Genomic DNA, 17245 nt, shown 5'->3' with positions numbered 1-17245 from the left:
AGGAGAGGTGCTTGTTCTGTGCATGCTGCCTTTTAAAAGGAACGGTAGCAGGGCAGGGGCGTGCTGCCATTGTGTGAAAAGGACAACGTTTAGCTTGGCCCAGCTCAAAGGAGTGACAGCGTGAGTGGGGAAACAGGTGTTCCTTGGACTGCTTCCAACCATAGATGGAGTAGAGACAGTTGATGCAGGAACCCAGACCAAAGCTGCTCCAAAGCCCCAGAACACCTATAGTGTCAGCTTCTCAACACCACTGTGCTAATCCACACTGTTGCACCAGCCTGCTTGCTAATGTAGATGAAACTGCAGCTAAATGGTTGTGCCACCAAACTACGATTAAGTCAGAGCAGCCTTTTGAAAGCAAATTCAACTAGCATGAGACAGATCCTGGAAGTTACCAGCTTTTCAAAACTTACAGCTAGATTTCAAAGAGGCTGAATATTGCCTAAGAAGTTAATTAGCATTCAGCTTTTATTTACAGATTGTCTAAGATGTACACAGCAAGATCTGCTGAACTTGCTGAAGGAGGTTCAGAATTTCATGGGTAAAGCAGATGCAACAGCAGCACATAGCGACTCAACAGCATGGTGACTGGTGTAAAAATTTTGAAGTCATGTATAGGCTGGCAGCTTTGTAGACCAGGTCTAAGGAGAATAATGTGTCAGTTGTAGGAGAAGTGGTAGAGATCCTGTCTGACAGCCATGAGTAAGCCAGGAACTCCTCGGCTGCCCCCAAGTCTTGAAGAAAACACCACACTGGGAATGGCATCTTTGGAGGACGGGTGGGGAGAAGGGATGGTTCTGAGCAGATGGGCATCTTGGAGACTCCAAATTCTGGTGTAGCAATCCTGACCAACTGGAAAGGAAAGGACACCAGAATTCAACATTACACAAGAAGTACTTTACACATCTCCACAAGATTATCATCACAAAAGCAGGTGGTCTACGGGCAAAAACCCCTGACTGTTTCTACACACACTAGAGGCAAAGTGCTTACCAATACTTTATGAAACAGAAATTCTACACTGAATACTGCAGAAGTGGGAAAAAAATGCACATTTCCTGTTATGCAAGAAAAGGTATGATAAATCAGTATTGAAGAGTTCTCTCCTCATTATCAAACTCCTAAGCCAAAAAAGGGGAGAAAACCTCACTGTCAAATTAACAAGAATTCTCATTATTCTGTCACTTATTGAGAAATGCAAGTGAGAGGAAGTTACTGTGTTTACAGTGACAGTGTGAAATTTGGCTATACTATGAAGACTTACAGGTTTTTCTTCATTTATTGTTACCTTTCCTGCCCCCAACCCCAAATACAGTAATACTAAGAAAATAATTCTCAGACTGCAGCCAATTACTTTCAGAATGAACCTGAGTGGTACAGACAAATTTACAAGGAGTTAGGCCTACATGCCAATGCTTCAGTCCATCACGCTACCCATTTAAGCACCAAAAAAATATAGATGCAGTCTTTAGTGTCTAGATAAAGTTATCAGCAAGTTTCATGTTGTTTCCCTGAACTTCAAAATCAAGCATTTTCTGCTGTAATCTTGAGACACACTGTGGAATGGCTAATGGGACTTTTGCAGGACACAGCAGATAAAGCTGTTAAGTGCTACACAGGAGTGGTTACAGTAGGTGTCCATCCATAACATTATTCTGTTATTGTCACAGTATATTACAGTATGTCTAAGGCTAAATTTCTCCTGAATTTTAAAGGATTCAGTTTCCAACAGCTGTGGCTAAGAAACACTCCTCAGGCACAAGAAAAATCGCTGCCATGCGTTCTACAAATAGAGGGGGAAAAAGGTCAACCCACCTGCTGTAAGAAGTCCTTCCTCCTCATTTACGTGCAAAGGAAGAATAGCGTATTCATTGTGATGACCTTTGTACTGCTTCACACATTTTACTGTTCTCAGGTCCCACAGTTTTATCTGCAAGTTGAAGCAAGTGTTTGAAAGAGAATACATTAACTAAGCAGAGAGCACTTGATGGCTTATAAGTGGATCTGGAAGAGGACCTGTATATGGAACTACTACCCAGTTCCATACTATACCACAAAAACAGGCATCTGCCCTCAGGCTTGAGATAACACCCGTTAATGCCCACATTCTGTTCCCCCAAAGGAACAGAATATCCCAAATGCAACAAGCCCATACCTTTCCAGCCATATCTGCTGCCATAAGATAATGTTCAGCCTCAAGAAGGCGAATAGATGTAACTGCTGAGTCATGGAAGAGACGAATTGCTTTCCAGCTCTGGCCCTTTTGGTTGCGTTGACGCACATCAATGCTGAAAACCTCGCCTGAACGGCAGCCATTGTACAGCACTGGGGTCTGGAAGAACCCAAGAGAAAGCAACGTACTGTGTAACATCTGAAAGGATCTTACAAGTTATACAGACACAATCTGTGTCAAGCTTCTGAGTGCTCTGTTGCAGTTATCAAATTATTTTATTAACACAAGCATTACGAATCAGAATTATTACACACTGCCACATTTTTCAGTCAACTCATTAGATCCATTCAAGCCTCACCTATTTACTTCAGCTGTAAAAGTTCAGCTAGGTAAGTAGGAACTTAGTTTAACGTAATAGCAAAACAGGACTGGAATTCTCATATTCCAATTTCACCCCTCTTACTAAATCTTTGTGAACAAGTCCATTAGTATTTTATAAAGGTTTTCTCCTTCTTGATGGAGACAATACACTGTGTATTAACAAAATGAGGTCATTTGCCAGAAACAAAACAATTTTACAACGCATTATTACCGTGCTCTCTGTATGCCTTCATTTCCTTTTTACCTCTGTACAATTAACAGAAATTATCCCTGTTGCCACAGAGTTTGAAATCAGTATATTTTTTTGTTGTTATTCAATTATATGCAAGCATCAGACCACATCAGTTCTGTTGTGCAACTGCTATCCAACAGCAATCACAACCTTATGTACAGCATGATGAGTCCCATCAAAAACAGAGCAAAAAGCCCACCAAAGAGGCAGCGCTCTGAGCAAAAAAAATGAAGGCTGTTTGGTTCTTCTTACCTGTCTGGCAAACTGTTGTGCCAATACATCACTACTGGTTCCAAATGTCTGTCGATGCCCTGTTACTACATTGGTCACAAGAACTCGTCGCGTCAGGCCTAAGGAAGACAGATTATGTTCATTTAGCTGTAATTTGGGTAGCAGCTTTAAGATTAATGCAAGAAGTCTTTCCTGCTGAGATAAAGGGGTTGCTAGCCTTGCAGATCACCTGTGCTGAAGCAGTTGTCTGCTTGGGGATTCAGGCACCAAGCACAGGACCAGGCAGTAGATATCTTGAAGCTGCATAGCATTCCAGGTCGATCTCCTAGGAGAGAGGAGCAACACATGAAGTGTCCATAAAATGTTAGGACAGGTTGATAACTCAGAAAGCAAATCTAGATTTCCATATTTCTTTCAACATTTCAATCTGAAGCAGAGAAAACGTTACCCAGTTAACGTCCCTGTGCTACTCAAGAGACAGGAAACAATGACTGTAGGCTGGAGACTATATAGTCCTTTATATATATATATATATAAGACGACTATATAGCTGAAGTCTATATAGATAGATGATTGTGAAAGACTGTGAAATTTATTCAGTAGTCAGAGGGCTGACCACAGCAGGAAACAGAAAAATAACACTTGCCTTACAGCACTGAGCAAGCCATTTCTTAAAGATGAGTGGGCTAGAAACACAAAATATTTACTTTATAAGCTATAGATTAGTTAAAGCCTAACCTGGAATTTCTTGGCCTGACTATTTAAAAAAAGAACAAACCACCTCTGAATAAGTAACAATACCCTGGATTTGACCCTTCCCCCTGTAGCTCCTGCACAAAGTCTACTAATCGACATAAAATTTAAGTCCTCAGTTTTCATTTCCTTCATCACACATCCAACCATGATCATACCATGTCAGCCAGCACAGGCAACATGTTTAAACATGGGTTTGGACAGGTTAAGATCCCTTTCCTCTACTTAGCAAGGTTCCCTCAAATGAACAATTTAAGAGAGTAAAATAAGTCAAGAAACTTGGAAATACCTAAACCAGTCAATAGGAAACACTAGACGAGGACTTTGGTGGAACTCAGGGCATCTGATTATAGTGAAGGGCTTAGAATGTTTTACAGAGCCACTGGGCATGCTCTATGCATCTTTTACTGGGCATGCTCTATGCATCTTTTTTTTTTTTTTTTTTTTTTAATGGCTGCATAAACAGCATGCCATTACAAATTTTAAATCTGTTAATAACTCCTATCTATAACACTTTGCCTCTGTACAAACTTAACTGATCATGTCTGAATGGAAACTGGGTTAGAGGACTGTGTGTACTGTGTGACCTGAAAAAGTATGGTTCTGACATCTATCAAAAAAGTCCAATTAATAAAGTCCTGCCCCCAAGAACACTGAAAAAACACGTATGGAAAGATACAGCTACAGCCACCAGACTTAAGACAGGATTCTCCAAATCAATCATGCTTACACACAACTAAGCATGAACTTGTACAAGGAGCTATGGGCTGAGACACTTACCAGCTTTCCACCTGTAATTAATCACTGAGCATACCCAAGTAGCTACTATGAGAAGAGATTCTGCAAGGATTCTATATAGTCTGTAAGGAAATTTGAGTACTTTTTGTGTGCAGCTTCTGAGTATTTAGTTACAGGCCAAGCTACTAATGAAAAATCTCATGTTTACTTTACAAGTGAGGTGTCCTCCTGCCAAAGTCAAGTACTACATCATCAGCAGCTAAAAATAAACTAGTCCTTTGAATATGGCTTGTAAATTAATTCTTAAGTAAGTTCTTTCATCTGTTCACTTCTTAAACTGTTGCAAACTTCCTAAATTTTCCAAGAATACAAGTCTCACAGGCTACTGAAGAAAAGTGCAGAAATACTCTTTCCTTTGTGCTCTTTTCATAGCATAACTGCTAACAAAAACTGGAGGGAAGAGACCCAACATGAACACCCTACCTGGGTTAGTGCTGCTGAACAACGATGCTGGAAGCAGACTGGCACAGCCTGGTGTTTCTGCAATTCCCATGAGACACAGCTTACTGGAGCGAGTTAAGGAAAACAAAGATTTCTGCCTAGAATGGAACAAGCTGCCTAACATTTATAGCTGGAAAAAGCAAAATGCTCTGACACTGCCACAGCTCACAAAACTTTCCCTTTAAGGCCTTTGATGTGTCTTACAGTTTATGATTAAGTCTTGACTTTTCATTTCTTTCATGGGAAAGAACTAGAAAGAACTCATTTTCCTGCTTGTGTATTTTCACTACCAGAAAGACAAGAGAAGAAGAATACTAAGGCACCTTTCTAGTGATAGGAAAAAAACCATGCATGGCTTACATGGATCATTATTCTTATATTTCATGCCAATGACACTGCATTAATACAGAACTGGTGTTCACGGAATTAAGTTGGAAAAAAGGCAGCAGACATTGGGGAGGGAAGGAAGACTCATTTTAGATTACATTGAAATACTTTCTAAAGGTTATACCAGGTATAAATAGGATTTGAAAGTTGCATTTCAAGTTTAGTGGGGTAAATCTGTGACATGACTAGAAGAAAGCGCAAAATAACCAAACCAACAGTTCCCAACTCCTAACCAGCTGTGAGCAAGCCTGGTGAGCTCCTGCCACCCTCTGGATCAGTCCTGAATTGCTTGGCTTTTCCCATGAGCCATTATGAACATTTCTATATAATTTCCTTTCTTCTGGCACTTTAATAGCACATCTGTTGCCTGCCGTCTGCCAGATTAAAATCCCCTTTTCTTCCTCTCTTCTGGACTTGCACTGTCCATTACTGCTTCCTCTACTATACCATCGTCATCTTCTTCTGAGACAGATCTGCAGAAAATGCTCTGAAAGCTGCAGCACGTGACACCAATGAATTACTCCCATTCCCCTCTTGCCCCAAGCAATATGAGGATGGTTTACAACACAAACCAACCAACCCACTTAGAAAGAGGTCCACTTCAAAGAGGACAGTAGTTGCCTTAATCCTCTCTCTTGCTCTTGTGACCCAGCCAATTTCTAAACACCAGATCATTTTGGATATGGCGTTTACACTATTAATGAACTCCAGGGCAGGAAACACAGTCTTTCACCTGCTATTATACTGGAACAATTCTACATATATCTGTAACAGAACCATACATCTCTCTCACTAGTTCCAACATCTTTCAATTATTATAACTTTCTCTGTTTTCCAGAAAATTTAATTTATGGGGCAACTACATGAGAGGTCTTTCTGCAAGTTAGTTGTTCTGTGTAGCATAATGCAGACTTGTGAAAGCTGACCGAAATTTTGCCTTTTTTAAAAGGATATAAAACATGAGAATCTGGATGAGTCAATGATGCCCAGCACACAGAATTCACCTTCAGACACAAGAAGACATACTAAGGATCATCCTTAAAAGAATCTGAGCATGAAGATTATGAAAACCTGTTTTACATATGCTTCATGTTCAAGGATAAATATCATTTTGGGAAAACATGTTTAAGAAGCATGCAAATCTTAGTTTCTGGCCCTTAACATCAGTTTTGTCAGCTATGGCCAACTGCAGCTCTGAAGTAAGCACTATCGTTGGAAGCTGGTACTTCTGCATAGCCTTCTGTTCCAATTGTAGCATAATGTTCCTGAGAACTAACACTGGTACTGAGGTCTTTCAGACACAAGTTTACTGTTATTCTGCATTTATCCAAGCTTTACATTGCTAGATTCTTCCATTCTCTCCTCCTACCCCCTTCCTCAGCCCTCCTGCATTTCCACCTGTGCCTCCCAAGAACAGCGTTCTGAATGAGGAACAACCACCAAAGGAAGCAGGTACAGAACACAGTACTTTGCGGTTCGTGAAGTAGAGGTTGTCATACATCTCCACAGTGAGAGACTCCTTCCCCAAACCACGGAGGTTGATGATGCCATATTTACATCCTCCATGCTCTACATCATTCACAGTGAATATCTGTTCACAAGCAACATCCGCCTGTAAAATAAGAGCTTACTGGTCACACACACTGGAAACTTAAAGGAAAACACAGCTTGAGGGAGTTTCATTTTAGACCTAATGCAGCAACACATTAATTCTGATCCCTTTAACGCCATCCACTTTCCATTCACGTCTAAAAAAAGTGGCAAACTACTTTTTATATGCCTGAACAGAAAAAAACATGAGTAAGAAAAGGTTTTAGTCCTTGAGTAATAATAAATACTCTTTTCCAAGTGTATCAGTCCAGACACTTATTCTGGCTGATTAGTAAGCACCAAATGGTATTAGTAGAGGTCTCAAAACAAAAATTTAAACCTTACCAGAAGTGAACATGGAATTCCCCTGCTGTTGGATCACAGTAAAAAGGCTGCTGCTACATTTCAACTGTTCTTTTATGACACCGAGTTTCTGGCTTCAGCTACCTATGGTGCTCTTTTTACAAGGACAGGAGCTGGTCCTGGAGAGCTTCCAACATAAGACTATGAAAGATATTTGCTCCAGAGACCTCTCTTCCACATGCATCATCAAAACCAGTAGAAACTGCCTTCAGATCATGAGATGTAAAATGTTTACTGGTATTTACACAGATTCTCTGGGCCACAGACTTTGCCACCCCCAGAATTCCTCTCTTCCATTTTCTTTTAATCCTCTCCACTTCTCCTCCCAGCCCCGCACTGATTTTCCACTCAACTCCCATTTATTTCCAAGAGAACATGTTGATCAGCTTAGGAAAAAAAAACAACGCCAAAAAATCACTTTCACATCGAGCCTTTTCATCATTTGCCTTTCTAGGAAAGGAACAGCCTTTTCCTACCTTCTCAAAGTTACCAAGCACAGATTTTTGAGAACTGACACATCAGAAATAATGCATATTTGAAAGCAAAATGTGACCTGTAAGGTTTGATTACAAAATCCTGAATTTTCACAGAAGGTAGGCTCTCTTTATCCAAAGACTTAACAGTTCTCATAACATACCACAATTATTTTAAAATTGTTGGTTCCAGCAACTGAGGAGTCCGGACTGTGAATTTCTATCTTCCTCCTCTGCATACAGTTCACTTTTAGTTCATGGACCAGCCTGTAAAAGCAGGTGGGGTAGCAGCGGGAAAGAGAAGAATTCAGGTAAGCCTAGGTTTAATGCCAATGAAAAGAATTCTGGATAGGATATCCAGAACTGCTTCTCAATCTCAGAAGATAAAATGCCTGAACAACTAGCATGCTGCAATTTAACTTATATAACCCATGAACATGTGCATCTTCCACATTAATGGAATTTCATCCCATTATTTTGAACCCCAGCACATCTTCGTTAGCAGAAACAACAACATAGCATGTTACTAACTTGCCTTCTGCGCTGTTACTGAATCTGAGCTTAGCTATTCTAATAGGTGGCAGGGGGAACAGTCACATCAGTTGCAGAGTGTTCATCCAAAGAAAAGGTGCACTGTATTCATAAAAACAGCATATATCAGAAAAAAAAACCCCTCAAAAACCAATGACATTTTAAACTCCATTTATCTGAAACTGGGAAACCTCTTTCATTTGATTTCTCATTACTTTAGTAATCTGATTATAAAAAAACCACAACTATTTTTTTATTGTAAGTAATATGTTCCTCTTCAGCCTAAGCGGAACAGTAAGAAAAGCAAAAACCCAGCAGGAACAGTTGCACTAACAACAGAATTTGGTATTGCAAACAGAAGACAAATCAAATCCTTGTACCTGCAATAACTTGTGGAGCTGAGCAAACCCAGCTGCCTTTTCTGTAACAGCACAGATGAGTTCAGTCCAGCCCTTGTTGTTTTCTGGAAGAGAACAACATGGCAGCATATTCAGTTATTTGCTTGTTTATGATTCAAACATGGCTGTGGGTCTTAGACATTTGGGACATTTAGGTAACTTCTTCCTCTAGCCTATACACACTAAAATTTCAGATGTCTGTAAAACACATTCCAGCACCATGTATTTGGTGTACTGCAGTAAGCAGACAAGAATATATTCCTGTGAGATCTGGTGTGTTTTGTATAAATACAAAAACTGGTAAAAACCCCCTCCAAAACCAACAGCCATTGTTTTCTTTTGACATAATCAGCAGTACCACATTAAGGCGTGAAGTCACCTTCTGGTTTCACTATAATACCTTAAATTCTTACTATACAGCAAAATTTTCTACCACAACAGGAATGCTATTAACTATGCAGTCTTACTGCTGCACTAAGCTACTTTTTCATTTATAATTTTTTAAAGTTTCCAGCAAACACCTTCTGTGGAGACCAAAGGATAAGAGTACTTCGCAGAGTTACAGAGTAAAAAATATTTTTGGTAATGCTCAGACAAAGTAACCATTTAAGAGTCAAAATGTTCTTGTCTGGGAGCCTAATTCAGATGTCTGATTCAATAGCCAGATTTTGAGGAGAGATGTATAACCACAGTTCTCATTAACAGCAATATGGCCAGCAGCTTTTTGGTTTCTATGAAACCTAAACTGCTAATGGAAACAGATAGAACAGCCAAAAAAAACCCCAAAAGCCAAATCTGAACCAACAGCAGCACTTTCACAGTGAAGACTGAAAAGCTGGGTAGCTGCTTGAAGTGAGAACTTCATTACTTAAGGAGAAAAGTCCTGCTTGCTTCTTCGAAATGACAGCGTATTTAAGCTGAGCTTATTTAAGCTGATTTATAAAGTTGTAAGACTTTCAGATAATTGAAGAGCATCCTTGTAGGGTATGTTACCCATATTAGCGATATGCAGCATCACATTAACTCTGCTGTAACAGTTCATGATGAAAGGTATATAGGCTTTCCAGGCATAAATATAAGACCTGCCTTGATTTTACCTGTCTAAAAAAATTCTTCGTGAGAAAGCCACAAGCTGTTTCCACAAAGTATCATTAGTATTGTTTAAGGGTCCAGGAATATGATCAATACACTTACTAAACATGTGGAAAACTTCAAATCAAGACCCCACTTTGCCAATTCAAGGCAGGGATTTGAAACCTGGTGTCCAATGTCCTGACTCAAGTGTAACTGCTGGACAATCTGCAATTCTGAGCACAGTTCCTGCCTCTTTACTGATTTTTTTGTTTGTAACTACTTGCTTTCATTCTTGTGTGGAACAGCCAAACAAAAGGCTTCAAGGCTATAAATTTTCAGCAAGAAGAAATTTTCATTTTATCAGACAGCTTAGGGAACTGTACCCAATGTCAGAACTGAAAGGCTTTAGCTTATAATCTGTCTGGGCCAGCACACAATAAAGCCCAATTGCAATCTTTTTCAGAACGTACCTTCTTTTGTTTTTCTTCCTCTTCCAAGAGTCTCAGTCTTTTGCATTCCATTGTCTTGTACTGAATGCTCTCCTTGGTGAGTGGGTTGTAGTTATTATGTCCGGGCAGCAGGCGAAAGTAGCGGTTCTTTTCTGAGTCATAGTAAAATCCCGGCAGTTCTTAGGGGGGAAAAATGGCAAAACCCAGGCAAATTCAGATGGATAACTATGTTTGTTTATAGCTATTTGACATCCCACATCTTCATGGGAACATCAGTCACAAGGTTCAAAGCTCTTGCTCCCAACAGGTCCCAAGCATGATAAAGAGACTAGGAATAGATGACAACCACTTAAAGGAAAAAAAAATGTACAGTTTTCAAATGCACTACTGTTACACAGGTACAGAAGGGACATCACCACTGACCAAGATGAAATTCAGCCAGATCAGAGAAGCAGAAAGGAAAGGTTTTGCTACAGAACTAAAATAACTTTTCTTCATAAACGAATCAAGAAAGGACACTCTTGGTTAAAAGACTAGGTAGGGCAGTTCCAAACAAACAAAACTGATTATGAGGTATCACTCAAACCAAAATAAAGTGATTCACTTCCCAGAACAAACCACTTTTTCAACACATAGGAGCAATTAAGATGCAATAAAGAGTACATCTGGATAACACACAGAGGCTCCATCCAAAGATAAATTGGAGAGAAACTTTTAATTTTAGTGCTTTACTGCCCAGGTAAATTCACAGAGGCAGACAGGTAAAATACTTTGACAGATTCGTAATGGTACATTGTATCAAGAAAAAGGATTTTATTCACAAGAGGTGAGTGTTAATATTTCATTAAGAGTTTATTTAAACCTTTATCTGCTACCAGAAATTGCATTTGAAGTAACCTCTTTTTGCTGCTGCTTATAATTCAGGTCCTTGTCAGCATCTTTTAGGTTTCAGCTTAGCGACACCTTAGCAAAGGTGACCAAATTTTATTCAGGTCAAGAAAAATACAAAGTCAGTGAATGAATCAGTAATGTTCATAAAAGCACACTGCATTTTGTATACAGAATCTAATTACACAGCAATAAATGTTTTGCAGGATAAATCTGCTAACATGCTCACAATCTCTTAAGCACAAAAAGGTGACATAGAAAAAAGGCCTCTCTAAACTCTGGCTTTGTCTGTTGCTAAGAGGTTCAAGTGGTGTTTCAGGACTCTCCTGTTGTGGAGAAATGTACATTCCCACGGGCTTCACCTTTGCTAGGGTTTTTTAATGAGTCAGGAAACCAGAATGCAAACAGTACATCTTCCTCAACAGCACTGCTACTGTATCAATTCTGGTTTCACCAGTTCACTCCCTGACAATTAAAAAACATTTAGCCATAGTGCATTTCTTACAGACTATAAAATACACTGAAGGCATAGAGAGAGATGATTTTTGCCCCTCAGCCCAAAATGGTGGATCATTATGTCTATTCAACTGAATAACTGGATGCAAGTTATAATTTTTATATGCTCTTTTTTTTTCTTATTTTCTTTCCTAACTTAATGTTTCTATTGAAAGATGTGTTTTATAACATCTTCAGCATGAGAAAGACCCCAAAGTTCATTTTCTTCCCAAAGCAGCATTTCTGAAAAGGGAAACAGAATTCTGTTTTTTTCAGTTTATATCAGCTTGGCTAAGCACACAAGTTTTCAAACATGAGAAGCACTTGTGGGCCTGCAAGTGCATTTGGCCCTGTTCTCTAGATCTTCACTTACTACATCTTTTTATATCACCTGATGCTACTTTTCTCTACAAACTTTACTGCTTATATCCTTCCTGTAAAACCATACTATTAACACAGCTACTATTGCTTTTTTCATACAATCAGAATATAGATACTGATTTTTGACCCATGAACATGGTCTCTTACCTTGTACTACAGAGTTCTGCGTTAAAGATCCACTGCTGCTGGGGCCTGCATTCACTGCAGTCTGAGGTTCCTCCTGTTCCAGCCTAAAAAACAGCACTGCCTTCAAAGACAGGCTCACAATTGTCCTGCACACCTTTCCCGCAAAGAATCTAGAAAGCAGCTTGTTATTGACATTAATGGAGGACAATTTTGCAGGGCTGTGATATCACCATATGCTAAGCTATGAAAATGAAACAGTAACATTCAGCCTAAAACCCTCTCAAGAACATTAGATACACTAACATCTTAAAAGCCTTAATTACTTGCTAAAACATTAGAGATGGCTGCTGATTCTACAAGTACCTTTAACTCTTTTCAGCGAAAGATTAATTCTGGGCATTTTACCATATTCCCTTATTAAAAGAAAAGCACACCCTTGAAAACGTGTAAATCTTCAAAGCATAAAGTGAGATACAGTGTGGGTGAAACACTGATGTCAAGTCAAAAATATTTTGCCATTCCCTTCATGACAAGAATTTCATTAAGGTTCAGAAACATGTAAAGTAAACAAAAGTATAATGTAAACTCTAAGAAAGAAAAGTCTCTGCTTTTGTAATAAACATCACAGTTGACAGGGTAACTGCAGCTTTCTTTTTTTTCAAGGAATTTGAACAGGCACATTCAGTACTGATGAGCAAAATTCCACTGGGATGTTTTCTGAATCATCCATACAATTCTCACTTTTTAAGACAGGTCTTATTACATGTCATCTTAAAAGCATTAGGCCAAGATATTTTGCAAGAATCGTAATTTACTGAAAACAAAATGACAAAAAAAATTCTAGTTCTAATACCAGCTGTATTGCTGCTTGATTATACAACTATGAAAAGTTAAAGAACTGATCTACAAGAGGCAAAACACCACACCCAAGCACTTCCATTTAAAGCTTTTTAATAAAATACTTTTAATTCTATATTCACTAAATTAGGGCCCATTTGTGTTTCTAACTTTTCTTACACAAATACAACTAACGGGGCAGCTCATACGTATGTGTATGTGTCTCTTTCTCAAAAAATATATTTAGAGCACTAAAGCAAAGGGTTGGCCTCTTTTATTCCTGCAAGAGGCACCAAGGAAGGAACACGGGAAAGAAAGAGAGCCATAAAAATAGCTCAAACACAGGCAAGTGTAGTTCTAAAGTTTATATACAGTTGTGAACATATGACACATTTCCAGAAACCAATGTCACTCCATTCCCACTGGGGATGACAGATAGACCGCAAGTACTGTCGACTAGATTTTTAGATGGCAACCTTCCCAGTTCCAGATAGCCACCATTCTGAAAATTTAATTAGGCATCACATCTAACGGGTTAACCCATGCTAAGTGCAAGCTGTGTATACTTGCCTTTCAGTACGGTTATTGTGGTCGGGTCTTCTGTACCCATGGGGATGGTAGCTGTTCTTGTGACTGCTCCAGCCACGCTTTTTTTTGCCTCTCCAGTAATTTCTCTTCATGTCTACCTATAAAGCAAACATACACACGTACTTCAACACTACTGGCCTGGAACGGTCCAACATATAAGACAGTCTCTTAACACAGCCGCTTTTCAACCAGTTTCAAGTAGCTTCACAGTGGCCTAGAGATCAAAACCAAGGAGGCACACTGAAAAAAAATAAAGAGAAACTCTTTCAAGTCCAAAGGGCATCAGATCTTTAAGAACAGAACGGCAGCACAGCCCCCCGCCCGTCTGACGGGGGCTGCGCTAGGCACGGCGCGGCGCGGCACCCCGCCTGCAGCGCTGACGAGCGCCCCCCGCCAAGCTCTGCCGTGGGCGCTGCCTGCCGGGGGGGACAAACCGAACGAGCAATGGCGGCGTGGCCGCCTCCGGCCGGGGCCGTCCTGCCCGCCCGCCCCAGGCCCAGGCCCCGGCCCCGGCCCCACGCTACTCCCGCGGGGACGCGGCGGTACAGGCCGGCGGCAGCCCGCCGGAGGGCGGCAGCCTGCCGGAGGGCGCCTTCCCGCGCTACGGCGGCCAGGCCGGCCCTACGGGCCCGCAGCCCCGACCACCGTTCTGTCAGCCGGCGAGACCCACACGTACTACGGGCGCTTCCTCGCGCCTGTCGACCTCCCTGCTGGGCCGAGACCGGCTCCCCAGCTCGCCCGCCGCGCTGAAGCCAGAAGCCCCTCAGGCAGAGGCGCACCCCGGCGCCCTTCCCTCACCGACTCCGTCCTCGGCGCCGGAGCCCGCCGCTTCCGCCCTGCCACCGAGGCCCCGCCCACGCTCCGCCGAGCGCGTCTGACTGGCCCGCGCCCGCCGCCTGACGGACAGCTCACCCGCCAAACCGCAGGCGGCCAAGCCGGCGCGCGCTCCCCGCGGAAGGGCGGGGCCGGGCCCCGGGTGGTGCGGAGGCGGCGGCTGCCTGAGGCGCTGTGGGCCGGGCGGGCGGCGGCGGCGGCCGCGGTATAGAGCGGGCGGGCCCTGCAAATAAAACCTGAGTAGGGGAGCGCGGGGGTGTAGGGATGGAGTTTTTGGCAAAAGAGGCGTCGTTTAGCATGGTAGGCAGGCAGCGCGGGCCACAGGAGGGGCAGCCTTGAGGTGGCTGAGGGGCGGGAGCGCCTGAGGGGAGCTGCCGGTCAGCGCCCAGGGGCGCGTTCCTGTGTGCGGGGCAGCGCCGGGCCCCGCGGGCGGGGCGGGGCGCTGAGGTGAGGGGCGAGGTCGGGCCGCCAGCTGCCGGCCGTGTGTGCGGCCGAGGGGCTGCCGGGGCGGGACTCCCCGTCCGTGCGGGCAGGGGGGCGCGGCGGCGGGGAGAGCGCGGGGAGGGTCCATAGTTGAACTCTGTGAGGAGAAACGCTTCTTTGCTCCATGACTTGGGCCTGAAGGCAGTGGGTTTGCAGGGCATGGTGCGGAAGGAGGCAGAGATGTGTGCCACGGAAAGGGTACTGCTGCTGCTTTCTCTGGGTTGCTACTTGATTAAATACCATGCTTTGGCTACGGGGAGCTAGAAGCTGTTGCAACCTCTCTAAATCTCTGAAGAGTTTAGAAAAGAGAGTGGTGGCTCTAAAGTGACCCTCCCACCTGAGGCCTCTTGACGCTTAAATATTTTTTGAGCCATCTGCTGCTGGGCAACAAACAATTAGATAGGTGACACTGAGGCATTGGTACTAGGTAGCTTTGGGAAGCATGCAGCAAACAGACAAGGTGGGAGAAAAAACCTTGAGGCTGCAGCAATCGGTAGCAACTCCTCAGATGGTCAGCAAAAGCTGAAAGAGTGACAAAAGGATGTAGTGGTAACTGCTGTCTCTTTGCAGTTGCTGTGAGAAACTCCTCAATCTTTTACTAAAGGTGTCCTAAAGCTGATTTTGTACAGTGGCCTTCCTCCTCCCCTTCCTGCTTATACAGGATTTAGGAGTTAAAAAAAAAATTAAACCAGTATGGTAAACATATTTATTCATCTAGTGGATGATTAAGGTTACAGCAAAACATGAGCTATAGCTTACAAATAAAAAAAAAAATGGAAAACCAGGGTTTTAGTCATTCTTCCAAAAAACTGAGGGTTTGTTTTGTCACTTCAATAATTTTAAGTAAGAAAATGATAGTACTGGGAAAATAGGCGATGCATTTTTACTTGTTCCTTTCAATGTTTAGACCTTGTACAAGTTTGCTGTGGGTACTTGGCAGGAGAGTAAGTTTTAGAAGATAGTATTTTGTTCTGTCTCTCACTTGATCTGTGTTTTAAGTTCAAAATGCATAGAGCTAAAAACAGCTCAGGAAAGCATGCCTTTAAGGATAGGAGCAGCTGGAGAATTCACCCGTAGCTTGTATAGTTTGTGAGCTCTATTTCTTTGTCTTTGCAAGGCAGACCACCGGCGTGGTCTAATTCCAAAGCATTTTTGTTGTTTAGGCCTGTTTCTCATAGTGGTTTAGTGATACTGATCTTTAGCTTCCACAAGACAGTTTTGAATTTTAATACAGTAACAGGAGGAGGGTAAAAGTGCCTATAGAAAGCTGCATCAGCAACCCTTTCTGTGAACCATTGTTAATACTGTCACTGGTGTAGACTGGATTCAAAATCACGGTTTATATGATATTGGTACTTGATGATCTGTATGTAAATTTGATGTTGATACACCTATGGATGACAGAAATCTAGGGAATGTTTTTTTATCGTGCTGTTTGCTGGCTTGTGGGTAGTAATTCAGGAATATGTAGTGTTATACTCTGCTTCTTTTGTTGGCTTTGTTTCATCTTTTTAATTTCTGATGCCAGGGAGCGATGTTTCAGGTTCTGTCACCAATATACTGCTTGTAAGCTGTGGATTTGACTCCACTGAAATAGAATTACCACTGGGGAAGAAGTATGTTAAATGATTTGTTTTCTCACTTGTGTATACTTACTATGGAAATTCATGGACAAGATTAGACTGGAAGGTATTTCAGAGATCACTGGGTTTCCATGTATGTATTTAAATAAAATATACAAATAAAAGACACACACCACCCCTACATTGTTCCTTAGCAATTGTTTGTCTAACCTCTTAAAGCTTTTTGCTTTGGTTTATTCTGATTATTATATCTCTCACTGAAAGATTTTTCTGATGTTACCTGAATGCTTATTGCTGCAATTTAAAACCATTACTGCTATTTCTTCTGCCTTGTGTGGGTATAGAAAACAATTTATGACCTTGCTCTCTGCAACCATATTCCATATTTGAAAATTGGTATTGTTGTCCCACTTGAGTCTTTTTCTTTTGATTAGAGAGGCTAAAGAATGATGATGGCAACTTTTAGCTCTGATCATTCTTGCTTCCTTTTTGGACTCTTGCCATGGGGAACACTTCTTTCCTTGAAGTGTATTCCAAAAACCTGAATATATGACTACTCAGTTGAGGCCTTTCTAGTGTTGGATAAGTTTTACAGGCTGTACTGGCATTTGAGAATTATGTTTTACAGCTACACAACAGTGTTAACTTTCATGAAGCTTATGATCAAAATGGATGGGGGAGTTTCAGTTTGAGAACTGCTGTGTGGTCAGTTTTCAGTCTGGGTTTGTGGAACTGGCTGTGCTTGGGCTGGCTGCA

The 17245-nt window shown here is 41.8% G+C and overlaps 2 protein-coding genes across 3 annotated transcripts in view; one reads left to right on the top strand and one right to left on the bottom strand.

Moving 5' to 3' along the window:
• Nucleotides 1-450: 450 nt before the first annotated feature.
• Nucleotides 451-14489, bottom strand: DCAF4 (DDB1 and CUL4 associated factor 4). 2 transcript variants are annotated; one of them, XM_056345148.1, is made up of 14 exons: nt 14388-14489; nt 13572-13687; nt 12186-12268; nt 10296-10453; nt 8734-8816; nt 7987-8089; nt 6865-7008; nt 6351-6400; nt 4992-5071; nt 3247-3342; nt 3039-3136; nt 2156-2332; nt 1816-1930; nt 451-852 (listed from the first exon to the last, which is right to left on the bottom strand). In XM_056345148.1, the coding sequence occupies exons 2-14, from the start codon at nt 13679-13681 to the stop codon at nt 659-661; spliced, it is 1491 nt and encodes a 496-aa protein (XP_056201123.1). In that variant the 5' UTR covers nt 13682-13687; nt 14388-14489; the 3' UTR covers nt 451-658. The 2 variants fall into 2 exon arrangements, with proteins under 2 accessions (XP_056201123.1, XP_056201124.1); XM_056345149.1 differs by having other exon boundaries at nt 14266-14410.
• A 111-nt stretch (nt 14490-14600) lies between these two features.
• DPF3 (double PHD fingers 3) overlaps nt 14601-17245 on the top strand; it is a 189791-nt gene continuing 187146 nt past the window's right edge. The window contains exon 1 of the mRNA XM_056345707.1: nt 14601-14723. The gene's annotated coding sequence lies outside the window, so the exon portion shown is untranslated. The remainder of the gene's footprint in view (nt 14724-17245) is intronic.

This window comes from Falco biarmicus, chromosome 7 (genome assembly GCF_023638135.1).
Source record: "Falco biarmicus isolate bFalBia1 chromosome 7, bFalBia1.pri, whole genome shotgun sequence".
In the NCBI taxonomy this organism is placed as follows: Eukaryota; Metazoa; Chordata; class Aves; order Falconiformes; family Falconidae; genus Falco; species Falco biarmicus.
This window is presented reverse-complemented; position numbering and strand designations above follow the sequence as displayed.